Source organism: Chenopodium quinoa, unplaced genomic scaffold (assembly GCF_001683475.1).
Source record: "Chenopodium quinoa cultivar QQ74 unplaced genomic scaffold, ASM168347v1, whole genome shotgun sequence".
Classification (NCBI taxonomy): Eukaryota; Viridiplantae; Streptophyta; class Magnoliopsida; order Caryophyllales; family Amaranthaceae; genus Chenopodium; species Chenopodium quinoa.
In genome coordinates, this window is record NW_018742974.1 from 3817387 (window position 1) to 3845129 (window position 27743).

At 33.1% G+C, this 27743-nt stretch overlaps 3 protein-coding genes across 3 annotated transcripts; 2 read left to right on the forward strand and 1 right to left on the reverse strand.

The window, feature by feature from the left end:
* On the forward strand, positions 1-18309 carry LOC110729266 (putative callose synthase 8). The gene is made up of 41 exons (XM_021908994.1): positions 1-674; positions 1654-1754; positions 2172-2293; positions 2412-2493; positions 2596-2691; positions 2857-2985; positions 3081-3173; positions 3263-3354; positions 3434-3560; positions 4090-4227; positions 4314-4390; positions 4509-4704; positions 6216-6359; positions 6438-6555; positions 8060-8388; positions 9029-9081; positions 9179-9239; positions 9378-9459; positions 9539-9588; positions 10473-10559; positions 10650-10781; positions 10869-10963; positions 11040-11124; positions 11212-11372; positions 11496-11619; positions 11707-11849; positions 11924-12062; positions 12333-12484; positions 12590-12696; positions 12819-12941; positions 13052-13120; positions 13242-13410; positions 13517-13637; positions 13975-14094; positions 14173-14288; positions 14849-14932; positions 15167-15279; positions 15356-15585; positions 15951-16799; positions 17303-17488; positions 17600-18309. Exons 1-41 carry the CDS (start codon positions 398-400, stop codon positions 17834-17836), a joined length of 6009 nt encoding a protein of 2002 aa, XP_021764686.1. The 5' UTR covers positions 1-397; the 3' UTR covers positions 17837-18309.
* Positions 18082-22313, reverse strand: LOC110729192. Its single transcript, XM_021908912.1, has 5 exons — positions 22026-22313; positions 21804-21944; positions 18712-18845; positions 18342-18575; positions 18082-18250 (listed from the first exon to the last, which is right to left on the reverse strand). Exons 1-5 carry the CDS (start codon positions 22311-22313, stop codon positions 18082-18084), a joined length of 966 nt encoding a protein of 321 aa, XP_021764604.1.
* Positions 22314-25086: 2773 nt separating this feature from the next.
* Positions 25087-27424, forward strand: LOC110729193. Its single transcript, XM_021908913.1, has 4 exons — positions 25087-25141; positions 25699-26213; positions 26323-26500; positions 27237-27424. The coding sequence occupies exons 1-4, from the start codon at positions 25087-25089 to the stop codon at positions 27422-27424; spliced, it is 936 nt and encodes a 311-aa protein (XP_021764605.1).
* Positions 27425-27743: the final 319 nt, after the last annotated feature.

The following is a 27743-nucleotide window of genomic DNA, read 5'->3' on the forward strand; positions in this document are numbered from 1 at the left end:
GGATCCCTAAAAAGTAGAGAGAATCATCAATCCCTCTAATATTATCCCCCTTTCTTTTCCATTTCAGCTAATAAACAAACCCGCTCATTTTGACACATTCAAAAAAGTAACATCATCCTTCCTTCCCTCCTTTTCTTTTCTTCACCAAACCAATTCAAAAGCAAAAGCACCTCTTAAAAAGAGATCACACTCACATTCATAAAGCACAAAAAGCTAAAGATAACCACGTTAAGAAATCCCAAACTACACATACATACACAAATAACACTATGCCTTCGTTATCAAGTTCAATTATATATATAAATTTACTACTCGTTTTCGAGTTCTTTACACTTTTAAGGTGTAGTAATATCATACCAGAACTCTTTAACTTATGTGTGCAAGCTAGCTATCAAGTATGTCGTCGACGTCGTCGGAGATTGTTTTAGCTGAACCAATTCAAGAGACGTATCATGAAATTGATGAGAGGGATATTCCTAGTACAAGTAGTGGAATTAGAAGTAGTAGTAGGAGTTTTACAAGATCAATTACTTATGGAGATGATGATTATGATAATTATGTGCCTAAACCCTTTGAAAGTGAGAAGTTGCCTCTTTCTTTGGCTCCTGATATTCGACGATTTCTTCGTGTTGCTAATCAGATTGAAACCCAAGAACCTCGTGTTGCTTATCTCTGTATGTTAATTTTTGTTTTTCTTGTATTTTGGTTCAATTTTGTTGATTTTTTTTTTAATTTTTCGGGTATTTTTTATTTATTTATTTATATTTATTTTTTGTTGTGTAACACAAATTGGTTGTACTTTGTCCCTAAAATTTCCTTCTTGTTTAAAAATTAATTGTTTAGAAAAAAAAATCATTACTAGAAATTTTTATTAGAGCGAGGGAGTAACAATTTGATAGCATGATGTAATTGGGTAGCTATGTATTGTTTGGTTTGTATTGAATTTAATTATTTTAATTGGAGCTTAGCATTCATTATTGGAACCTCAAAAATATGAATTAATTGGTTACTAGTGTACTACCATAATATAAATTCCGTACAATGTTAAAGTAAAATATATGTTGGTATAAGATGTTATGAATATACTATTATGATTGAGAAATTTTCTAATTCTCTCAAAACTTTTCTTCTTTTTGGAGCTCTTGAGAAACTTATACGGAGTATGTTGATTTGTTTGGAAAAAAATAAGCATGTAAATATGAAGCTAAAATTATGTTTCATAAAATTGGCTAGAAATTGCATTTGATTTTTACGCTACCCAATGCATTATTTTGACCATCAATATGTTCAGTTATGTACTCCGTCTTATTATTATTTTTGAGAAGTTAGTATATGATTAGTGTAAAAGTCAAAGTGTTGTGACTACAAAAAAAACAATGGACGAAACAGATATGTCATTCTAGAAGTGTTATACATGCCCCAATCCGGCTTGGACTATTGGAACGATGTTGTGGATGATACTGCATTCCTTAGTTATTGCAGCAGTAGGAAAGTTTTGAATGTAATTGTAAGTTGTAACTGTATGCTGAAAAAGAGGGTGAGTAATAGTTTTGGTGATTGATATGATGCTGGTTGCTAAGTTTTCTAAGGTGATTTTATTGTTTGTGCTAAACTGCTTACAGAACTCTTACACTGTATTCTTGTTTTGTGCAGGTCGTTTCCATGCTTTTGAGAGAGCACATAACAAGGACAAAAAATCTAAAGGGCGTGGTGTTCGGCAGTTCAAAACTGCATTACTTCAGCGCCTTGAGCAGGTAAAATAATTTCTTGTACTCCAATTTTAATAGAATTCCTGCTAAATTATCATATACTATATCATTGCTACTGTAAGTCTGTAAGGCTAATTGGTTTATAATTTTGGTACAGCTATTGTAGTATCACTCATTTAGTCTAAACCACAATTTTCTATCTAAAAATTTCTGTCTGTTGCCTTATGATTGTTCCATGCTATATCCCTTTGTTGCCTGCTCTGTGCCACTTCCCTTGAGTCGTTGAGTAGGCTTTAGTACATACATGTTTATATACTTGATGCCTATAATTTATCGAACTTGCATTGATGGTAATTGGTAATTAATACGTGTAATAGTAAAATGCATACTCTAATCATTTGGATGAGACATCCAGCTGTTTCAAATGTTCCTAACTTAGTTGTTATGCTCTTCAAAAAATAGGATATGGAAGATAGTATTGCAAGGCGGAAAGAGAAGAGTGATATACGTGAGCTTAGACGCGTTTTTAATGGATATCAAGATTATATCAATAGACACACTGGAACTGAGGAATTCATTAACAAGTAAGATTTACAATTACCATTTTCAAAATAATGTTTTTTCTTTGACAAACTGAGTAATAGGTGATTACTATTAGGTTAACATTATGGATTTGTAGGTTTTGAATCTAATATTTTGCAGGGATAAGTTTACAAATGCACGGGCCATTGCTTCTGTTCTATATGAAGTATTAGTTGCAGTTACAAGAGCAACTGGTCATCAGGTTTTATCTTTTCTCTGTCATTTTGATTCGATTCATCACCAGCAATTTCAGAAATATTGATAACAGCATTCTTATTACTCTTTTACCCATCTTTCCCAACAGGTTCATGGTGATAGAGGCTCAATTGATCATGTCACATACAATATTTTGCCATTGGGTAATGATGGTGTTCATCTACCGATCATGGTACTCCCTGAGGTGTGTTATTTCGGAACAATTCTCTAGATAATGCTACATCCACATAATTCTTGTTTTCATCTTTTTGATGGTTTTTTATGAGCTGTGCTGTGCTAGCTATTCTTTAGGACTCTTGAGCTATATAAGTTGAACTTTTTTGGTAACAGAACAGAAAGTTTACTGCAGATCAAGGTTGCTGTAGCAGCTGTACGCAATATTCGTTGTTTACCATTCATGGATGAGTTCAAAAAGAACAAATCTCCCAGGGCTACTTATGACATATTTGACTGGCTTGGATTTATCTTTGGGTTTCAGGTCCTTTATATACTCTTTACTGACTAGTGTAATAGCCTACTGGAGGGCTTTCGTTGACTCCATATCTGAATAATTTCAAATTCTACTTAAACCAGAAAGGAAATGTTGCCAACCAGCGGGAGCATCTAATTCTACTTCTTGCCAACACCCACATCCGGCAGAGCCACAAGCTAGCATCAGTGTTGCAGGTAAATTTTTTGGCTTAACTTCTCCTTCTCTGAGGTAACAATTTTCAACTGTTCACCATTATGATCAATATCTTGTCTATTTTATGAAGTTTTCTGATGGAGCATTGGATGGACTAATGAGAAAATTCTTCAAAAATTATACTAAGTGGTGCAAGTTTTTAGGCAAAAAAAGCAACATTCGGTGAGTGAATACCAATGAGCATTTTGTTCTGCATAATATTTTTGTGCATGGTTCTAAAGGGAATGACTTATATGCGCAGGTTACCCTATGTGAAACAGGAAGCTCAACAATATAAACTGTTGTATATAGCACTTTATCTTCTAATTTGGGGAGAAGCTGCAAACTTGCGATTGATGCCAGAATGTCTTTGCTATATATATCACCATGTAAGATGAAAAAGATCACAATACTTTTTTGAATGAGTTATCATGTATGTTTGTTGTTGTTAGACTGCAGTTTTCCTATGTCCCTAATATCACTTCTCTCTCTCGCTCTCTTAACCCCTTTCTCCGGTGTAAGGAAAAATATCAGCTCGACTTTATTATAAAAAAACAATCTTGGTTGTATCAGTATTAATATATCTAGTGGGGGAATTTACTATGTCTAAATTGCATATGAGAGTCAGCACCAATTTGGAGAATCAACACCAGCATGCAGAGTTAATTCTCTTTACTTGCAGCTATGCCTTTTATTTAAATTTGCAATAAGAGGAAAGTCTCACAAAATAGGGTCTATTAGCTGTATCATTTTATTTATACTCTTTCCTTGCTGAAAGATTTAAAGAAACTTGTGATAGTCGTGTTTGATGTTCTTCATGGGTATCGAGTGTATAAGGCATATATGCTCTGAAATGTCCAGTGTTGAATTCTTATTAATCATGTTACTCAACTTTTGAAATTTTTATTTCTCGTTCAGATGGCGTACGAGCTGCATAGTATGTTGACTGATGCTGTTAGCTTGATGACATGGGAGAAGGTCATGCCAGTATACGGAGGAGAGGACGAGGCTTTTCTAAATAAAGTTGTTGGACCAATTTACAATGTTATATCTAAGGTGAGGTCCTCAGACATATATTCTTTCTTTGCTGGTTTCAATCTTTGAATCTTAAACTCATCCTAATTGCATACATATGTATCAAGGAAGCTGAGAAAAGCAATAGTGGGACTGCTGATCATTCTAAATGGAGAAACTATGATGACCTGAACGAGTACTTCTGGTTAGATTGAGAGTTTCCTATACCTGCTTGCATTTTTTTTATTTTTTATTTTTTTTTTTGTGTGTGAAAAAAAATTAAATTTCATAGGCCTTAAATTTTTGTGATTGTATGCATGCAGGTCACCGGATTGTTTTTCAATAGGTTGGCCAATGCGTACAGATGATAATGATTTTCATAATTTTTTCTTTGTGAAGAAGTCTGCTAATGATCGAAAAAAGAAAAAGAAATTTCATGATGATCAAAGTAAGGGAAACATCTTTGTTCGCTTTAAGAAGTTTATAGGAAAGAGCGAGGTCAAGGATGAGGAAGAAGGAGTAAGCCATCTCCTATACACTTGCTAGCTCTTTCCATTGCTTAGATGCATTTTTTTTTTAGTTGATGACTATTTTTTAATTGAAATTCTTTTTCCTTTTTCTGAGTACTGTTATAATGTTTTTTTTTTTTTTACACAAAGTACTGTTATAATGTTGACTATGATCTAAATATTAATTGAATATTGAGTATGATCTCTGTTGGCTTTGGCCACAAATTATTTTACTCTTTTTCCTTTTCTATCAATTTCGTTATTTTGAGTTTTTGACAGAAGAAAGGCAGTTTGATTAGAAGCAAAAGTAATAATCAAGAAATATTGTATAGCTCATTACTTCATTAGAGAAGATTGCCTTTCATCTCAAAAAAAAAAAAAAAAAAAAAAAAAAAAAAAAAAAAAAAAAAAAGTGGAAAAAGAAAGAAAGAAGCTTGCCTCTCTCTCATTAGCTATATGATGACAATGTTCAAATTGAGTTCCTAAGTTGACAAGCCAAGATTTCACTGCCGTTATCACCTAATTTTGGAGCAAAGATTATAAAGTAGAGATTGGGAAAATTGATTGATATTGGAGTCAGCTCCCAACTAGTTGCTTTTTGATGTGTGTAATTGCAAAGGCTAATTTCTTACATGGAGTTCTACAATCATTTGTTAGATAATAACTGGTGCTTCTCTAAAGAACAAGATGCAATTTCTGATAATTCTGTGACATTGCTAGCACTAGCAGCAGCATTCGCTTGCTAGATGCTTTTGGATAATCTCGGCTGATGGATCTAGGGATCTTGCTCCTTTTACTTTCATAACATTTATCTGTTGATCGGTTTGTGATCTTTCCACTGAATCATACATCTTGGAGGATAAAGGTTTACAAAAGGGGAGTGTTTTTTGCTGATAACTACCCCTCAAGTCCAAGTGATTCTGGTTGTGCTGAAGTGAAACTTGGAAATTTTATGCTGTTGAGATTTCACAAACTAGAATATTCTTAGAAAATGAATTATGAAGGATAGCAGAGAAATAAAATATATTGTAATTCCTCCTTTTTATGAATTTTTAGAATACCACAATCATTTACTTCAATTGTAACCACCTCCCAATTATGTACACCAGTCTTGAGAATCAAGAAATTTGGTGGTATGCTGATATATATTTCTTTTGTAAAGAGATTGAGTTTTTCTTTGTTTTCGGTTTTATTCATCTAATTGTTTATAATGTAATTTACATCAAATTTGAAGCTTGGTATTGGTATCAGGTTACTATGCCTTCTAAATTCTATGTCCTTTTCTTGGGTTGGGTAGTCTGGATTCGGTAATGCTCAACATGAGAAAAATATAAGCTGAGCTTAAATGTGTGGATTCTTTATGTTTCTTTGCAAAACGTATTTTATACCAACATTATCTGTTTGATTAAGGCTTACTTTTTGGTGGTTTGGCTTATTTGTCAGGAAATCCTGCAAATAATTAGTCTTAGAGGAGGACAATCAAAATCTTTTATAATTGTTATAGTCTGTTTCCCATGGCAGATTCTGGAGACTGAAGACGAGACTGAAGACAAGGACAGTCAAAAGAAATGGCTGGGGAAAACAAATTTTGTTGAGATTCGTTCTTTTTTGCAGATATTTAGAAGTTTTGATCGAATGTGGAGCTTCTTAATATTAGCCCTTCAGGTAGGATGACAAGTCAACTGACCTTTAATGTGTTATATGATGTTTATATCAATAACTGAATTCCTTGTTCCTTTTCAGGCACTAATTATTATTGCATGTCATGATGTTAGCTCTCCTCTTCAGTTGATTGAGACAACAATACTTGAGGATTTAAGTAGCATCTTCATTACATCTGCAGGACTCAAAGTTGTACAAGGTACAGTGTTTCTTAGGAATTTTTAACTTAAATTCTGCACTTAAAATACTGTTTGTTATTCTAAATGATGGCAAGGAAGTATCTTGATGACTATTTGTGATAGATAAAGAAACAAGTAACAGAATTGAGGATGAACTTATTAATTGGTGTCCACATTTCATTGAAGATCAAAGACCTTGCATTCATCAAAAGATACAAGATCCACTTTGTGGTATCACTTTATGAGTCCTGTTACAATCAACTGAAGTTACTCTCAATTCAAAAATTCAATTTTATTTTCTTTCGAAAGAGTTATTCACGTCATGATTTGCGTATTAAGCAAGAAAACGACTTTCTAGTTTCTATAAATGATGGTCATTTTCCTCTACTTTCCCACTATGATCATAAATTACATCAATTTCTGCGTGTCAACATTATTTCAATGATACTTTAATCCTTAACAAAATATTCTGTAAAATTTTGTAGTTTTTAGGCCATAAAGTGCAGAATAATAGAACAGGGATGTGGTTTCTTGAATTTATAAGAAGATTGGGGCAACACTCAACTGGATTGTGATTTGTGGAGTGGGGTGATTGGAGAGTTTCTAACTTTCTATGGATCCTTAGTACTTTTAACTGAGATAAAGGTTTTGGATCAATACAAACATTATTTTTCAAGAAATTAATTTCAAGCCTTTGGTTCGGTCATATCTGATTGCTCAACTAGGAAATAATTTACCTGACAGTCTACACTATAATTTTAACATACCTAAAAGTATAACTTAGCTACAATATTACAAAGAGGAAACTTTTTCTCTGCACACAATTGTAGAAGTACCCTTTAAAATCTGGCGTTGCAAGACATTCAGTTGTATCTGGGATTCCTTACAAACCTGCTACATACTTTCTCTAGTATTTTTTGTTAAACTTTTGCAACATGTCCCATGGCACGCACTTTGAGGAAAGATCAGAGAATGTAAACGGAAAACCTTATCAGTATAGTGTATACACCTAATACCCTTACTCTTCCCTCCTATCAGCGTTTAAATCATTTTGTTAAATTATTCCGTTTACCTACTTTCGTCATTTCAGTAAAGTGTGTGACATAAGGCTATGTTGGAAGTTAATGAAAACAGAGGATGTATGTAACTAAACATGAGAGTATAGAGAAGGAAAAAACAACTAAGAAAATATGTTTCTTCATTTTTTTTCCTGTTAATGTTTACACTGCTTCTCAGCAATAAGCCCTTAAATTTTGCATCGGATTACTCTCTTTCATTTTCTTGGGGGATTGAGGGGATTTTAGCCACTAACAGATTTAATTTGTACTTGTAATTCAAGACGGCATGATTGATTGTTGAGTTCTGAGAGATGAGTTAGAAAATGACTGATTTTCAAAGATTGATCTACTTTTATGCTGTTAAATGTTAACTAAAGTTTTAGCATATTTGCAGCAATTTTTGCTGATATATGAGCTGCTGAAACTTAACATATCAATATAATATTATCAACTATTTATTTTGTAGCTATTCTTGAGATTGCATTTACATGGAAAGCTAGGACAACAATGGATGCCAAACGGATCTGGAAATATGTTTTCAGGCTAATTATTGCCTTACTATGGGCAATAATTCTTCCAGTGTACTACGTGCACACGAGAAGGAAATATACTTGTTACTCCATTCGACCTGGGACCTTGCTAGGAAAGTGGTGTTATTCATCATACATGATGGCGGTTGCTATTTACCTTATTGGTAATGCAGTTGACGTGATCCTTTTCTTTGTTCCCGCAATTGGTAGATATATTGAGACCTCAAATAACAAGATCTGCACCTATCTATCTTGGTGGACACAGGTACATGAATAATAGCTGTGAATATATATGTCCTATTTTTTTTATATCATGGAAGACCCCTCTGAACTAGTAAGAATCAATAGTTGCCAAAGATTATATTCGAAAGTCTTACTTTGGTATATATATGTCAAAATAAGTCCCTAATTTTACTACTACTGGTTGCATGTAGTTTAATTTTTCTACACAAGAACGGTTATCAATTTTTTTACAATAGGTAGTCTGTGATAATTCAAGCCAAAAATCTGATTCTATTATCTATGTAGTGTTTCATATATACTAAAAAGTCTACACTCTACAACGTACCCTTATTTGACTGCATTGGTGTACATGAAATACTACTAGATAGAGTTCAAAACATGTTCATGTTTTGAGTTGCATCAAAAGATGCTGTTCTGAATAAATCATCTGAAACCTATTTCATTAATTGATTTTATGCCGTCTTCTTCCTTCACCGTTATATACTTGGATGGACTGTTTTGTGAACGGCCCCTTCAGATAACAGACCAATGATTTTGATGATATCTTGTGTGAATTTAGATTAAATATGTTAAAGTGAGTACAATAATGCATGCTTAAGGTAGTTTTCTCATTTCAGACATTATATCAGTTCATGTTCTGACAATTTCTTTATGTGACGTAGCCTAGATTATTTGTTGGACGTGGGATGCAAGAAGATCAAGTTTCCTCATTCAAGTACTTATTCTTATTGCTTTACCTCACTTTTTTTTGCGTTTTTTTCCTTGCATCATCATGTTATATATTGAGATATGCCTCACTTATAATTTGCTAGGTATATGTTATTCTGGGTGCTGCTACTACTGAGCAAACTGTCTTTCAGTTATTATTTTGAGGTGAGTACATGTACTAATGTTTTTTCTCTTTCCTATGTCATGACCATACAAGTTTAATCACTCTTTTAAGATAACCTTATTGCCGATGTTTCTCAGAAGAAAAAAAAAAGTTAACTTTATTGCCTATGGGTTTTGCAGATAAAGCCACTTATAGAACCAACCAGACAAATGATGCGAGTCGGCTCACATAGATATCAAAGGCGTGAGCTATTTCCTCATGGTAAACCTTTTTCCCCTCTTAATAGTAGACTTTTGTTTGGTTGCTTAGGAACTAATTACATGACTTCATACTGGTTCAGTCAAGAGTAATGCAGGTGTACTTGTTGCTGTTTGGGCTCCTATTCTTTTGGTAAGTTTATTTGAATCATGGATGTAATTACATTCATCATTGCCTGACTAAATAATGGTTAATTGTATTAACTAATACTACTTCATGTTTCAGCTATGTTGACGTGTAATGCTACTAATTAGAATGCTATACTTTAGTCTAAAACTATTATCAGTGTCACTTAACGGTCATTATCATTCAGTCAATATATTTCTACCTAATGCATATTGTTCATTGTAACAGTGATTTTTAGTTAAACAATGAGGAAAGGAATTAAAGTAGACATAAACATTCCCTTCTATCCCTCCCTCTCCCCCCTCTCTCATATTACAAAGTCGCAATAGTAACAATTTGAATTTGATGTATTCATGTTTAAGTTGATGGATGAAAGATAAGAAACTCTTCTCCGAGATAATTTGTATGTTAGTACTTCTATAGCAGACAAGGAGCATGCAGAATTTTTTTGTCGAGACTCGAGAAAGTCCTGCAAGGATTTTCTTTGAAATATGGTTTTTTATCTTTCACGCCAACTTTCTTCTTCATCCCTTGCTTTCTTAATTGCTTGGGGAAAGGAAAGAGCATGAGATTTTTGTTTATCAACTCTTTTTGTTTTGGCAAAAAGTTGACAAGTTCATTAATTGTTGAATAATCTCCTGCATTCCAACCAAAACTTGTCGATTGAAGGTGATTGTGTGATTATTTATCGATTGCTCCCGCATCATTGTGGCTGTCAATCTTTTGAAAAACATTTGTTCAGCAAAAATGATCAAGCCTCTTGATTTCCAAAAGATTCTTGTCATTCGTGCATTGATAACATGAGTTTGCATGCTGTTTTAGGTAGTAGAAGAACAGTGATATTGTAGGCTTATAAAAACAATTTGTTTTTCTCATCTTTTGCCTTTCAGGTATATTTTATGGACACACAGATCTGGTATTCTGTTTTCTGCGCACTTTTTGGTGGCATTTATGGAATTCTGCATCACCTTGGCGAAGTATGTCTGTATTTATTTTCTATCTCCCCCCTCGCTTTTTCTTCTAAGCTATGCTATGTTATCTTAGTCTTTCTTATACTGTACTTACAGATACGGACACTAGGAATGCTACGAAGTAGATTTCAGTTGCTGCCTTCAGCATTTAATGCTCGCCTGATTCCACCAAATTTAAAAAATGATAGAGGCAGAATAAGCAAAGGGTTCTTTAATCAACTAAAAAAGGTATTATTTTGCAAGTTAGTCACCTGAAATTAGTAAATTGGACAATTTTTGGATGCCTCTTTACAATTGTAACAAATCCTTTCATAGGCATCTGGAGACAAAAAGAGTGATTTAGCAAAGTTTGTTACAATGTGGAACCAAATAATCCTCAGTTTCCGACAAGAGGACTTGATAAACAACAGGTAAGTAGTATTTGATAAGAGATCGAATACATAAGCATTCCTTAGAAAAATTCTTATGTGGTTTTTCTGTTTCCAGAGAGAGGGATTTGATGATTATGCCCTTGTCAGCAGAAATATTATCCGGCCATGTTCGTTGGCCTGTCTTCCTTTTAACAAATGAAGTAAGATGTGTCAAATAACATTTCTAAGAACTTTTGCTATGGTCTTTTTATGAGGCTTACAATGTCAATTCGCATCTATTCGATCAGTTCTCAACGGCATTGAGCATTGCTAAGGAATTTGATGGGAAAGATGAAGATCTAATTCAAAGGATAGGAAGAGGTAGCCTAATGTACTTTGCGGTGAAAGAGTGCTACAAGTCATTGAAGTATATTTTTGGAATCATTGCTGCTGGGGAATTGGAGAAGAGGTAGGGGACAGGAATTATTAGACTCATCATTCCTCTCAACTATTTCCCATGTCAATGTGCTAAAATTCCTTTATTTCTCTTCCGGGTTATGGTTTCTCCTTACGGAAATCTCTGGCTTTTCAGAATTGTTTCAGGTATTATATCTGAAATCGACGAAAGCATTCAAAGCTCTACCCTGCTTGAAAAGATTCAATTGAGTGAACTACCAGCTCTACATGCTAAATGTGTAGAATTGGTTGAGCTATTGGTAACGTTTTAAAAATTAAAGATATTTGGTTTTCCTTTTTCTTTCATCCAAATTTTAGTCAGATGGTTAATTGATTATGTTGCTCAGGTCAAAGGGAATGAGCTTTATCATGTTGTAGGAGATGTGGCTCGTCATGATGAAGTAGTAGGTGCTCTTTATGTTCAAGTAGTGAAAGTACTCCAAGACATATTTGAACTTGTGACCAATGAAATGATGATAAATGGTTCCAGGTTTGTTTTCATTATTCAATTAATTTTATTTAGTTATAAACTTATTGTTAACACTCAATATGAAATGTGTGCAGAACTTTGGATACGCTCCATTCTTCTGATCAAAATGTTGAAGATTCAGCATTCTTCTCTAGGGAGATTCAACCAGAAATATTTGCATCGAAGGACTCTATTCATTTCCCATTGGCTAATGATGGGGCGCTTCATGACAAAGTAATTTTGATATAACTTCACTGTCTAAGTTATGCTGAATATTTCATAAATCCTTCTAATCCATTAATATCCTAAAGACATATTGAATATCCATGAACTATTTTCTTGTCACAAGAACATCAATTTGTTTACAAATACTGATACATAGTGGGATAAAGGCTTAAGGAAATTGCTGTTTTAATTGTCTTCATTTGATATTTTGTGATCTTAAAACTGTACAAGAAAGCAGCATGTATTATTCATCCCTGAACTAACATTGACTGTAAACAGATAAAACGCTTTCTCCTGCTGCTTACAGTCAAAGACAAAGCTATGGATGTTCCTGCAAACTTGGATGCTCGGAGGCGCATCTCTTTCTTTGCCACTTCTCTCTCTATGAATATGCCTGCTGCACCTAAAGTGCGAAATATGCTATCATTCAGGTCAGCATTTTATCTTATATGTGCTGTAGTCATCTTTTGCAGTAGACGCGTATGTTCTTATGTATGAGATCTCCTGGTCATAAAGCAGAGGTCTTTTTGTTGCAGTGTGTTGACCCCACATTACATGGAAGAAGTCAAGTTTTCTATGAAAGAACTTTTATCGAGCCAAGAACAAGTATCAATCATATTCTATATGAGAAAGATATATCCAGGTTTTTTTTTTTTTTTTTTTTTTTTTTTTTTTTGTAGTATCATAGTTCTTTTCTTCACAGCTTGTAACTGTTTGTAAAGATTTGCCTCATGACAAATTGACAATGCTACTTTACACTTTCAGATCAGTGGAAAAATTTCTTAGAACGCGTGGATTGTGAAGATTTAAATGATTTGATGGAAAAAGACAAAGAGGCTGAGCTTAGGGATTGGGCTTCGTTCCGGGGTCAGACTTTAAGCAGAACAGGTAGAGGAAGCGCAATGCTATTATGCATTGATATTCTATTCTAATACCAGTTTCAAATATATGTTTAGTTCCTTTTTAACTTCTATTTTCATTTTCTTTGATGCTAACAGTCAGAGGAATGATGTACTACAAAAAAGCCCTGAAATTACAAGCATTTCTTGACATGGCAGAGGATAAAGGTTCATTCGACTGAGAATTAGGATTTAACTTAATGATCTAGCTTCTGACATGATATATGAAGGGCTTTTTTGCCCCTTGTGAAAATTCATCAGTTAACTAATGAATGCATTGATTATGCAGATATTCTTCAAGGTTATGATGCCATTGAGAAGGGGAATGAGAGTCTCTCTGCTCATCTGGATGCATTATCAGACATGAAATTTACATATGTTGTTACATGGCAAATGTACGGTACATGTAAAAGAGATGGTGATCCACGTGCACAGGACATGCTTGATCTGATGACTAGGTAATTATTAAGAGTGAGTACTATAATTGCTTCCCTTCGAAATTGAAACCTTAGTTGAATGAAATTAATATGGGCGACTACTGGATCAAATGATCAATAACGACAGGTACCCAGCTTTACGTGTTGCTTATGTTGAAGAGACAGAAGAAACAATTGCAGATGAGTCTGAAAAGGCTAAGGTTTATTCGTCTGTGCTAGTGAAAGGCGGAATCAATGGTCATGACCAGGTAAAGGACAGTGAAAATTGTTGGAATCTGAAGGGTTGCAATATGAGAAAATGGCCTTAGAGAGTTCTTACAGAAGAAAGGAAAATCAAAGAAAACTTCCCTCTGGACCAACCAATGTTAATCACATGTTCTGTACTTTTTTTTAAACATTAATATTAGGTTTCCATATGTAAAACAGAATTATATGCGTAATAGTTGTGATGATACTCAGACTTATAAACTCATTGTATAGATTAACATGAAATTCTGATCTTTACAACCTTTATTGCAGAGCATTTCTCATTATAAATTCTATAACTTTAAGCAATATAGTTCTCATTCTGATACAATTTGACAGGAGGTGTATCGTATAAAGCTTCCCGGTCCGCCTAATATAGGTGAAGGAAAACCAGAAAACCAAAACCATGCAATAATTTTTACACGTGGTGAAGCCCTCCAGACAATAGATATGAATCAAGTATGTGTGCTACTAGGTAACGGTGTAAAAGATTCATTACAAATTTTTTTGTCTTTCTCACATTGTATGTACTCTCAGGATAACTATTTGGAAGAAGCTTACAAAATGAGAAACATACTGCAAGAATTTTTTGAAGACCGAGGACGCCGGGCTCCCACTATAGTCGGTTTGAGAGAACATGTATTTACTGGAAGGTCAGTTTATATGAACTCATTGATGTGAATGTTGTTGGCTATGCTTGAATGTCAGACTCGAATATGAGTTCAAATCTTACATGGACATTCTAAATTTGAATATGTGGGTCACGGTTGCAAGAATCTACAAAATGTTATTTTTCTTTATCTTATCTAATATTGTGTCTTGTACACTTAATTTTCATGTTCCAAATGAACTCCCTGGATGTGAGAAAAAGCTGATATCTTGCTACCCAAAAAACAAAAGTCTCTTTGATTCATCTAGCTTATAGTAGTCAGCGTATCAATGTGTCGCTCTTGATATGCTATTATTATTATTATTATTGTTATTGTTATTGTTATTGTTATTATTGTTGTTGTTATTGTTATTATTGTTATTGTTATTGTTATTATTATTGTTATTATTATTATTGTTATTGTTATTGTTATTATTATTATGAGTGTTATTATTATTGTTATTATTATTATTATTATTATGAGTGTTATTGTTATTGTTATTGTTATTATTATGAGTGTTATTATTATTATTATTATTATGAGTGTTATTACCTGTGACTCAGTGTTTCTACCCTAGCATGGTTCATGTCATACCAAGAGACAAGCTTTGTGACCATTGGCCAGAGAATATTAGCTAATCCTCTCAGGTAAACTTTTGGTTATTACCACATGTTTTATTTATTAAAATAATGTTTGATACAATGCACCATGGATGAATTCATTTCTGCCCATTTGAACAAGTGCATGTCAACAATTCTCATTTTCTACTTGGTGGTTTGAGATATGCTTTGTGTTTTCTATAACCAATCTTCTGACCATTAGATAAATCAGCATGATTATCAAATTTGAATCACTTTTTCTACTCCACTTTTCCTGCACAGGGTACGGTTTCATTATGGTCATCCAGATATATTTGATAGGATATTTCACATAACACGAGGAGGTATCAGCAAAGCATCAAAAACAATAAACCTAAGCGAGGATGTTTTTGCAGGTAGAAATCTGTAGCCATCTTTATTTTTGTTAACATGTTGTGTAATTTGTATGGTGAGGCACCTATTTATGTGCAGGATTCAACTCTGTACTGCGGCGTGGATATGTGACTTATCAAGAATATATCCAAGTGGGAAAGGGTCGTGATGTAGGACTAATCCAGATATCAAAATTTGAAGCGAAAGTAGCTAATGGAAATAGTGAACAGACGCTAACCCGTGACATTTATCGTCTTGGGCAGCAATTTGACTTCTTCCGGATGTTATCATGTTATTACACAACCATTGGATTCTATTTCAGTAACCTGGTATGTTTTTCTAGTGGCGTTTCTGACTTTCTGCTTGCGTTCCCTCCCTAGGGCTCTATTTGTATGTTGTTACTTTCTATTAGATTTCATTCTGTAGATCTTTTTCATTCTACAACTAAAATCTCTATTATCCTACATCTCCTTTCAACACTTTCTGCTTTTCTTGCATGCTGTTATTTCCTTATTATGCTACTTTCAAACAGTATGTTACATTGTTATGCTTGTTAACATGCATGTTTATTACTACCTTGGTTTTTAAATCACATTCATGTATCAATTTCTTTAATTGCTTTATTTCTTTCAGCATTTATCTCAAGTCTTCATTACTTCATACTAACTATAATTATACTGCCGAAACCTTTCAGGTATCAGTTATTTCAATTTATGTGTTCCTCTATGGGCAGCTGTACCTTGTTCTCAGTGGACTGCAAAAAGTACTCATAATTGAAGCTCGAGTCCATAACGTACAGTCCTTAGAAACTGCTCTGGCTTCACAGTCATTTATACAACTAGGACTCTTGACTGGGCTACCTATGGTTATGGAGATTGCATTGGAGAGAGGGTTTTACACTGCTCTAAAAGATTTTGTCCTTATGCAGCTGCAGCTTGCTTCTGTATTCTTCACCTTTTCTTGTGGAGCAAAATCTCACTATTATGGCCGAACAATTCTCCATGGTGGTGCCAAATATATTCCTACAGGTCGCAAAGTTGTGATATTTCATGCCACCTTCTCAGAAAACTACAGATTGTATTCAAGAAGCCACTTTGTAAGAGGGTTTGAGCTGCTGCTACTGCTGACTGTTTATGATCTGTATCGGAAATCCTATCAAAGCAGCATGGCATATGTTTTGATCACCTATGCAATCTGGTTCTTGTCGCTGACATGGTTGTTTGCTCCATTTCTGTTCAATCCATCTGGCTTTGACTGGCCTATAATTGTAGATGACTGGAGAGATTGGAATAAGTGGATACGGCAGCAAGGTGGTATAGGAATCCCACCTGATAAGAGTTGGCAGTCCTGGTGGGATGATGAGCAGGAGCATATTCGCCGTTCCAGATGGAGTTCTAGGATCATTGAAATAATTCTTTCACTAAGGTTTTTCGTGTATCAATATGGTCTGGTCTACCAATTAGACATTTCCAAAAACAGCAGCAATTATATTGTGTACGTGCTCTCATGGGTTGTCATAGGTGTGATTTTTCTATTGGTCAAGGTAAATTTTATAATTATCTTTTTCACACATTGTTTTTCATAAATTGATAATAATTAGTATACAATCATTGACAATCCTATGGAGAAAAACCAGATTGGATTGCTATTATAACGTATCAGAAGTCTTTAGGAAACCCTCCATACATGTGAACATCAGATCCTGTTAGTAATGAGAGTGCCCACGTAATACATTGATGCAGCTCCCTTAACAGTTCTTATAGAAATTTGAATTTTAATATTGTCAACTTGCAGTTCAATCTAATGAGCTGTGATGGTAAGGGAACTCTAATGGCTCATCCAATGTTATGCTGATATTATAATTCCTGGGAATTTTTCCCATTTTGAAAATGTCTTATAATTGTATTGTCACCAAGTTTGAACTAAATAATCTGAACTTCTGTATCTTTTTCATTGAATTATGCTTTATCTACAATGACTTCAACTACTGATAGCTAAATTAGATTTGGATTAATTCTCATTGGGATATTTATTTGTGTTGTACAGATAGTGAATGTGGGAAGGCAGTGGCTCAGTGCTAATCATCAATTTTTGTTCAGACTATTCAAAGCATGCCTTTTCTTGGCTGTTATATCTACTATTATCACGCTTTCGCTCTTATGCAATCTGTCTATCATGGACTTGATTGTGTGCTGCCTGGCTTTTCTTCCCACTGGATGGGGATTGATATTGGTAAGCTAGTCAGAGACATTTTTTTTTTCTTTTCTATATTCCTGTAATTCTGTAATCAGGAGTGTAAAACAAACCTTTACTTCTAATACTACAATTTTTTTTTTTCTTCAGATTGCACAAGCTCTAAGGCCACTGATAGAGAACACTGGAATCTGGGACTTTGCTCAGGTTTTTGCTCGATGGTATGATTTTGGTATGGGTGTGGTCCTTTTTGCTCCCATCGCCTCATTTTCTTGGCTTCCGATTATTTCAGCCTTTCAAACTCGGTTTCTTTTCAATGAAGCCTACAACAGGAGGTTACATATTCTACCTATTCTTCAAGGCCAAGGAAAAAAGAAGTGCACTTAGGTTGCTCATTCTTCTCTATGTATAGTCAAACCATATTAACAAAACCTTAGGTAGATGTAAAAATAACATAGGCATAACTTTTCAGAACCAATATAGGAATTTTATTGTGTAGCTAGAGAACAAATAAAATTTGAAATGATATACAGATTACCAGTAATACCAGTATTTAAGGAAAACTATTGCAACAAGTTGTCCCTCGAAATTTGGATTGCTAATAAAAATTAATCTGAGATAATTGAACAGAACTAATTAGAGTCTGCAATTTTCTTAAGCTCACTTGCAACTTCAATCATACTTGGTCTGTCATCTTCATTACGATATGTGCATCTCCAAGCAAGCTCAAATACTTCCTGCAATTGCTGTTGCTTTCCACTTTCTTCTATTTCACATGAAATTTTAGGATCTACGATCATACTAAACATTATATTTTAGTCATGTTCATGTCCCGTTATTCTATAAAGTTGAAAATTATAACATTCTGTATACATCAGTTTTTTCTGTCAACCTTCCAGACGATATATACTCAGGTGCAGATCCACCTGTAGTTCCAACTACTGCATCATTGACATGATCTTCACCTTCAGGGATCAAAACTGAGAAGTAGTATCCTGTGAGCTTCGCGACATAGTCTTTGTCAAAATATACATCTTTAATGCTCAAGTTTCTGAAAATCACCGGCCTAAAAAAACAGTTTTGGAGGTATGCAAGGGCATATGATATTTCTGAGCCAATTTTTAACCTGAGTTTCCATGGCAAAAATCCTGTATTACTGATAATATCTAGAAGACATCCTTGATCAGGGAACTCAAACTATGACTGGAAATTCTGTTTCGAGGCAACAACCTATTAGCTTTAAAGAATTTTAATGCATGCACATTTGTGTTGCTGTGACAATTTCTCGAACAATGCCTTCTACACCAACAAATGAGTTTGTGCTGTGAAGTTTCTTGATGAAAACAGGTTGGTTGCCCTCATCTATTGTACCACGGAATGTTATGTAATGAGCATCCTGTAGGGAATATTTTAAGCATTATCCCAAACTTGAACCCCATTGTGATCATACACTAAAGTACGGTGGCGTCCAAAGGGAAGAAAGCTAGAGCAAAAGAGTCGTCAACAAGTTTTAGGAACTTGTAAACCGTTCACGAGGTAAAGATTACACCCCTTAACGATCCAGGAGATTGTCAGCTCTAACAGGTCTGGAACCATGACTGATTGTTCGGGGATGAAGGTACAAATCCAACCTAAAAGAGATTGAACATGCCCTAATAATAAGCCTCTACTTTATTCTGATCGTATTCATGTGCGCTTTCTAACTAACATGCAATCAATAGGATTAACCCTAAACTTGTTTATCTATGTTGGTTGAATATTAATGTACAAATAAATCTATTATTGTCGATCACTTGAATTATAATCATATTAACTCTAACCAAGATTATTAATTATCTTATTAAGCGTGATTACAAGTACCAATTCCCTTTAAACATGCATAAAAGGTGTGATTAAGCAATAACAATAAATATATATCAAGCAACATGATAATCACCATAACAATAAAAATCATCATAAAATAATCAGATTAAAACATAATAATAGCAAGATCCTAGGTATAATACTAACAAGATTAATAACAAACTCTACCATGTCACTAAACATCAAAGATCAAATATTTAACCCTAACACGATACTAGAAAAGAAAATAGGAAGCATCACAGGAATCATAATTAATATAAGCAAATCACCCTAAATATCATACTAAGAAAAGCATCCTAACATGATACTAGGAATCAAAATAACATCCTAAACATGATTTCTATATCATAATATCAGTTAAACAATTAAAGCACTTACTTGGATGCCTCGTACCTCTTTCTTATAACAAAATACACACGTTAGTAACTTCAAGGAAAATAATAATCAAACAATTTAATTAAATAATTGAAAGAGATATTTGGGACTAAACCCTCATAAATTAAAATCTTTCACGTCTAGGGCGAAGGCAACTTCGAATTTTGCTAGGTGTGTCTAGATCTTGTGAATGCGGAATTTGTATGCAAAAGCTAGTTTAAAAAAGAGAGAGAGAGAGCTCAAGAGAATCTTGAAGAGAGTATTAGAAAACTAGAGAGTTGATGAGATTTGATGATTTTGATAGATGTTGATGATTGAAAACGGAGGTTTTAGGAGGGTATTTATAGAGAAAATCAGCCGGATGGATAAAAAAACGAATCAGAGTTTCAAAGAGAATAAAACAAATTAGCGACAGACGTCAGACATTAGCGCCAGACGCCAGAGCTAACGCAGACGCCAAGCCTGGCGCTAGGCACTGGTCCTGTCGTCAGACGCTAGACAGCAGTTTCCACACGTTTTCTTAATTTTATAAAATTTAGCCGTACAGAAGGGCAAAATCGTATTTTCCTTAAAACACTTCTTTTATTCTGATTAAAACTCTAAAAAGTCAACTAAAGTTAATTTATCAATGCTAATTAAATTAGGAACGAAAAGAAACTTCTAGAAGAATCTAGAAAACTATAATCAATTCTAATTGCATTAGGAATGATAAATCAATATTAGGCCCTCCTCTACATCATTGGGCCACATATATATACCAAATCGGGCCCAGTTTAGCAATTTGCAAATAACTTCCTCATTATTCATCGGAATTGGGCTTATAGTATATCGTTGGAAAGCTCTTTTCGAACCCGTCCCAACTACACTATTAATGGACCCTTCCATGGACCAAACCAAACTGGATTGTCTATTTTCTAAAACATAGTATTCCAAAAACAGAAAAAGAAAAGAAATAAAAACTAACCGCAACACTAGACTTTCCAGACTTTCACTTCATTCGATTATGATTCGACACGAAAGGTACTCATCACTGGGTTTGGTTTTGGGGAGACACAAATGGGTGTCTACACATCCTCTATCATATAATCTGAAGAAGTAAAGATGCTTATCTTTGTAACTTCGTTAGCTGAGAAAACATGGATGGGAAGTGCAACGAACGTGGTGGTCGGAAGGTTAATTTGATAGATAAATCACAAGGCTTTCGTACAATCGACAATGGCTTTAGGCCATCACTCTCCAACACTCACTACAATACTAATATTCTGCCTGTCTATTTCTTTCTCTTACCTCTCTATTTATTCTAAGGACTATTAACCCTAATAAACTAATAAAACTAGAATACCTATACTACCACTCCAAGTTAGTCTATTACAATACCGGCCCCCTAAAGTTCCACCTTGTCCTCAAGGTAGTTTATAATCAGCACTTGAATCTCGGCCTTAGAAACATCGATCCCTAGTCCAACTCTTGAATGGGTCAAAACTGAAAGCAGGCTGCATAGAGGTTTGTTGTTCATTGCTGAAAGATAGTACTCTCCTCATAACCCTTAGCGTTGTAGTAGAAAAATGCAGCATCTTGTCATGGGAAACAGTTAAATTTTGGGTGAAGTAAGTGATGTATGCATTGATGTGACTAGTATGCAAGGTAGGGAAAAAAGGGAGATAGTTTGGTATGAAGGCTTGGATCAAGTTGGCAAACGTTTGAATGGGTAGAGCTATGGGTTGGAGGATGGTGAAATGTAGGTAAAAATATAGGATAAGAAGATTGGGCTTTGTGGACATAGAATTGGGCTTTATGCCAGCAAGCCCAAAAAATTGCCTAAGCTCATTAAGAATGGGTTTTAGATGGAGAAAAATCAAGTCACGTGCCACCAATTTCCAATGCCTCCTAACATCTGCATGGTCAGCACTATGGTCAACAAATTTTGCCACATCAACCCTCCTCACATTTACCATTCCACCCCTTCTAGCTCCTTCCACTATTGGCTTCCTCTCCAAGCCACTTTAAACTTTAATTGTACTTTTCTTGTGTTCATCATCTGGACATGTCAGTTGTATTTCCCACCATGGTTTCCACCGTACTTCCCCGTGTCTCGTGCCAACGAAGAAGCATGAACCACTGGTCCACCACTAGATCCACTTCCTCCGGCCCCGCCCTTCTCGAAATTTCCTCCACCGATGTTACCTGCCTTGCTGAAACCACCAGCACCACCAGTACACCCACCAGCCTGATTGCGAGATCCACCACCAGGTTCGCCCTGCTAGGATTCTTCCCCTTTGTTTTGACCACCACACTCACCAGACTCGCAGCCACCCGCGCTACTGCTCAGACCCCTAACCCATCTACAGTCTTCCAAATGTTGAGAACACAGCCACGTAAAACTTGCAACCCCACATCGGTTGCCTCCACCTCTGCCACCGTTCCAGCCACCACTAGTGGTGGTTGTACCACCATACCCACCTTTTCCTGTTAGAGATCTAGGGCCATCACCGGATCTACTACCATCAGCACCGCCTTCCTCAAAAAATTCTTCTATCCTACTTCCATCGAACACACCACCGCCGGTAAACCCACCAAATAAATCACCTTTTCTCACCCTTCCTCTGTTTTGCAAGTAAGTGTGCATGATTCCCAGACCACCTGCAGCCCTGTAACACCCCAATAATTCTCCCTTTTCCAACTCAAACCATAGGAATGCAATAAAAGATTTCGTTCACCTTAAATTCCATGGGTATACCTATATTAGAAGGAAAAAAAATAGAAAAAAAAAACCAAAAGTAAGCAAGTCATACTATAAACTCACAAACAATAATATTTCAACATTTGCAACTAAAAACAAACATTATTTATACATAACTTTCATGTTTTTTTCTCATAATTGTTAATAGTTCTTGACACATAACAACTAATTAGACAAACACTAAATAATCAACCCACCCATAAACATTTTGCTAGGTCAGGCCCAATTCACCACACAATTCAACAATTTCAAAATGGGCCATTAAAAAATATATTTTCTAACTTTGGTCTAAGAACAAATCAATCCATATTACTTGGTTTCCTAAACTATGCCCTCACATAGAAGTAAATCATAAAAAACCTCTTAAAATATTACAACAAACTATATCTTTTTAAAAAAATTTAAATTCCTATCATTTCAAATATAATCAAAATTGTTCATTCAAACTCACATGCAAATTAAAAATCAATTCTAATACCTATAATTAGCATATAAATAACAGAAATATAATATAACACAACTCATTTATTCCCTTATCAAAGACATCATTATCATCTATCATTTAAAATACCTACAAGAAATACAATTCAAACTCATAACCTACTTAAAAAACAAAAAAAAACATGGAACTGCAACTATTATCTATTTTTATAAGCCGTTTGAAGATGTACGAACAGTTAATGATTACTTGTGTGACTCCTTATTAGCATTACTCTTGGAGACAACCAAAGAGTAATGCTAAAAGTGTCGGTAAAGTCATGTTTTCATTCACCACAACTTAACATAAACTAAAATTATTTATTTCCCAAACTTACAATACTGAATTACATCTTAAGCCAAGAAGTATAATGAACAATATCGACACTTGATATTTTTCAATTTTGACTATCGCACGCCCGCGCGCGATAGGTTAACTAGTTAATATCGTAAAAATAACACACGAATTTTATAACTCATTAAATTAGAGGTATACTAGATGAAGGCTCATATAAGAACCCTCCTCCATATAAGAATCCAATCTTATATAAGAACTCATCTCAACCGTTCAATGATTTTGATCTAACCATCTAAAATACACCTTTAGTAATGGCATTTCTGTAATTCTTTATCACTTTTTTTTTTCACATTTTAAACAAAAATACCCTAAATCTCTCACCTCAACCCTTTCTCTCTCCTCTCTTCAACCTTTTCTCTCTTCTTTCTCATCTACCTCAAGGAAAATTATTTGGTAAGTTTATGAATTGCTAAAAAATTCTGATTTAATTTTATTTTTTGATTGCTTTGATGTATTTCTTGATTTGTTGTTTGATTTTTCATTAGAATTTTTGCGTTTTTTTTTTTTTTTTTTTTTTTGCAATTTTTAGTTCGATTCTTTTGATTTTTGGTTCGATTTTTTTTATTTTTTTTTGCGATTTTAATTTTGATTTTTTAGTTTTTTTTTTTATTTTTCAAAATATATTTTTCGATTTTCCAGTTTTTTTTCCCCGATTTTTCAGTTTTTTTTTCCGATTTTTTATTTTCAAGTTTTTTTTTTATTTTCCAGTTTTTTTTTCCATTTTTTTTTCCGATTTTCCAGTTTTTTTTCTATTTTTTATTTTCAAGTTTTTTTTCGATTTTCCAGTTTTTTTTTTCGATTTTTTATTTTCAAATTTTTTTTCGATTTTCCAGTGTTTTTTCTATTTTCCATTTTTTTTATCTATTTTCCTTTTTTTTTATTTCTTATTTTCAATTTTTTTTCGATTTTCCATTTTTTTTTCTATTTTCCAGTTTTTTTTTTTTTTTGTCGATTTTCCAGTTTTTTTTTCGATTTTTTATTTTCAAGTTTTTTATTTCGATTTTTTATTTTCAAGTTTTTTATTTGTTTATTTTTTATTTTTTCGTTTTTTTGATTTTTTTTCCAGTTTTTTTTCGATTTCAAGTTTTTATTTTTCGATTTTTTTTCTCTTTTTTTTCCTAATTTTTTTCGCTTTTTTTTTTTTAGTTTCTAGTTTTTATTTTCGATTTTTTTTTTCAAATTTTTTTTCTTGCTTGAATTTTTCTATTATTGGATTTTAATTTTAGATTGTTTTTTTTTACTATAATAGAAAACTTTAGAACATAATAGAATTAGAGCATAAGGGATAAATATAATAGAACATAATAGAAAACTTTACTTTAGAACATGATAAAATACTTTAGAACATAATAAAAAACTTTAGAACACAATAAAAAACTTTATAGCATAATAGAAATACTTTAGAACATAATAGAAAATCTTAGAACATAATAGAAATACTTTAGAACATAAGGGAAAACTTTAGAACATAAGGGAAAACTTTAGATCATAATAGAAATACTTAAAACATAATAGAAAATCTTAGAACATAATAGAAATACTTTAGAACATAAGGGAAAAATATAATAGAACATAATAGAAAACTTTTGAACATAATAGAAAACTTTATAGCATAATAGAAATACTTAACAATATAATAGAAAATCTTAGAACATAATAGAAATACTTTAGAACATAAGAGAAAATTTTAGAACATAAGGGAAAACTTTAGAACATAAGGGGAAAATAATACATAAACTTTAATTACCTTTTTCTTCCATAAGTAATTTCAGATTATTTTTTTACTACAATTTGTATTTATGATAATTAGGTTTTGGCATATTCATGGATTTAGATGATGTTGAAGATAATTCTCCTTCTTCCACTGTTACTCATTCAGGTAATTTTCATTGTTTTAATACTTTAATTTCAATTTACTTACATGTTCTAAACTTTACTTAGTTGTATGTTTTAAAGTAATTTTGTGAATTTGTGGATTATGTTTAAAAGTTGTTTTAATGTTCTAAATTATTTCTGGTAATGTTCTAGAGTAATTCATTATGTTATAAACTTTTCCACTTTATTCTATTTCAATTTACTTATATGTTATAAACTTTACTTACATGTTCTAAACTTTACTTATATGTTTTAAAGTAATTTTGTAAATTTGTTAATTATGTTCAAAAGTTGTTTAATATTCAAAAAAATTTCTAGTTATGTTCTAAAGTAATTCATTATTTTCTAAATTTTTTCACTTTATTCTAAATTTTATTATGTATGTTATAAAGTAATTTACTATGTTCTAAAGTTTATTCTTAATGTTCTAAACTTTTTTCTGTATGTTCTAAAGTTTTCTATGTATGTTTCTCTTTCTCTTTATGTTCTAAAGTTTATTCTTAATGTTCTAATATTTTATTGTAAGTTCTAAACTTTTTTTCTTTTTATGTTCTAATGCAGTTGGTGTTATTTATCGTACTCCTGAGGTTGTTGGATCATTTAGCCCTGGTGGTACCACTAAGGAATGGATTCCAAGTGTTCCCGAAGAGTTAAATCCTTGTTTGGGGATGATATTCAAAGATCCCGAAGAGGGTCTTAGTTTTTATAAAGCATATGCAAATGCCGCTGGGTTTATTTCTAGGAAATCTACTACTTTAAGGAAGAAGAATAACAAAGCTATAATTGCTTTTCAATATGGAGTTTGCAATAAGGAAGGTTTCAAGGCAACAAAAAAACCTATTGCTCAACAAACCGTTGATGAAGAAGGAAAAGTTCGTATTACTAGGAAATGTTTAGTCACTCGTGTAGGATGCAATGCTCACATATGTATGAGATATGATGTCGGAAAGTATGTTGTTATTCATTTCAAAGAAGAACATAATCATTGTTTATATACTCCAAGTTGTGCAAAATTTCAAAAGGATAATAGAAAAATGCATATTATGCATAAGAAGTTGATTGTTGATAATTCAAAGGTGATTTATTTTTATGTGCCAAATATTGTTTTCTTTGTTATGATATACTATGTTCTAAAGTTGATCTTTAATCATAGTAATTTTTTTTTCTCTTTGTTTTTGTACACAGGTAAATGTTGGTCCTGTGAGGTCTTATATAATAATGAAAGAATTAGCTGGATCACGTGATAATGTTGGTGCATCTAAACAAGATTTCAAAAACTTTTATAGAGATTTGAAGACTTATATTGCTGCACCAGATGCCCAAATATTTGTGGATAACTTTCAAAATAAGAAATTGCTTTGGAGTGCCTTTTTTTTTTTTTTTTTTTTACTATGATGTTGATGAAGAAGGTAGACTTTGTAAAGCTTTATGGGCTGATCCTATTTGTCGAAAAAATTATGCACTTTTTGGTGATATGGTTTCTTTTTGATACAACGTTCCAAATAAACAGGTGATGTTCTAAATGTAGATTTTTTTTATGCTCCTAAATTAATATCTATCATGTTTTGATGTTCTAAACATATATTTCTTATGTTCTAAATTATGTATGTCTTATGTTCTAAACATATATTGCTGATATACTAAACATAGATGCCTTATGTTCTAAAATATTGGCAAGTTTAATAATTAAAATAAATTTCTATGCTCTAAAGTTATCCTTAATGTTCTAAAGTATACCTTTATGCTCCACAATTTACTTTTATGTTCTAAAGTTTATCCTTAATGTTCTAAAGTATACCTTTATGCTACACAATTTACCTTTATGTTCTAAAGTTAATCCTTATGTTCTAATATTTTCTGCATATATAATTTGTGTATGTTACAAATATAATATGATCTTTGGTCCATTTACTGGAGTTGATCATCATAAGAAATGTGTTACTTTTGCGGCTTCTTTTGTAGCTCATGAAGATATATCATCTTTTGAATGGGTTTTAAAAACTTTTCTTAAATCAATGGGAAATAACGAGCCTGTCTGTTTGATTACCGATCAAGACTCTACAATGAAAGTTGATGTTCATAATTTTTTCAAACTACAGAACATAGGTTTTGTATGTGGCATATTATGAAAAAGGTGCCTGAAAAAGTAGGTCGGGCAATTACCCAAGAAACTGATTTTTTGAAAAAACTTTGTGCATGTGTTTGGCATTTAGAGATTGAGCAAGCAGAATTTGAAGAAAAGTGGAACAAAGTTATTTCAGAATTCAATTTGAACGATCATGATTGATTGACAGACATGTTCAACATACGTGATATGTGGATTCCAGCGCATTTTAGAGATTTATTTTTGGGTGGCATCATGAGGACCACATCTAGATCCGAAAGTGAAAATAATTTTTTCACTATGTTCACAAATCACCATCTCACTTTGATTGAGTTTTACATGAGTTAATATGTAAATGTCTAAATATGTTCTAATTTAAATCTTTATGTTCAAAAGTTTTTCTTTAATGCTTTGAAGTTTTTTTTTTTTTTTTGTTTTTTTGTTTTTTTTTTTTTGTTTTATAGTTTTACCATTTTTTTCAACTCTCTTTTATTTTATAAAT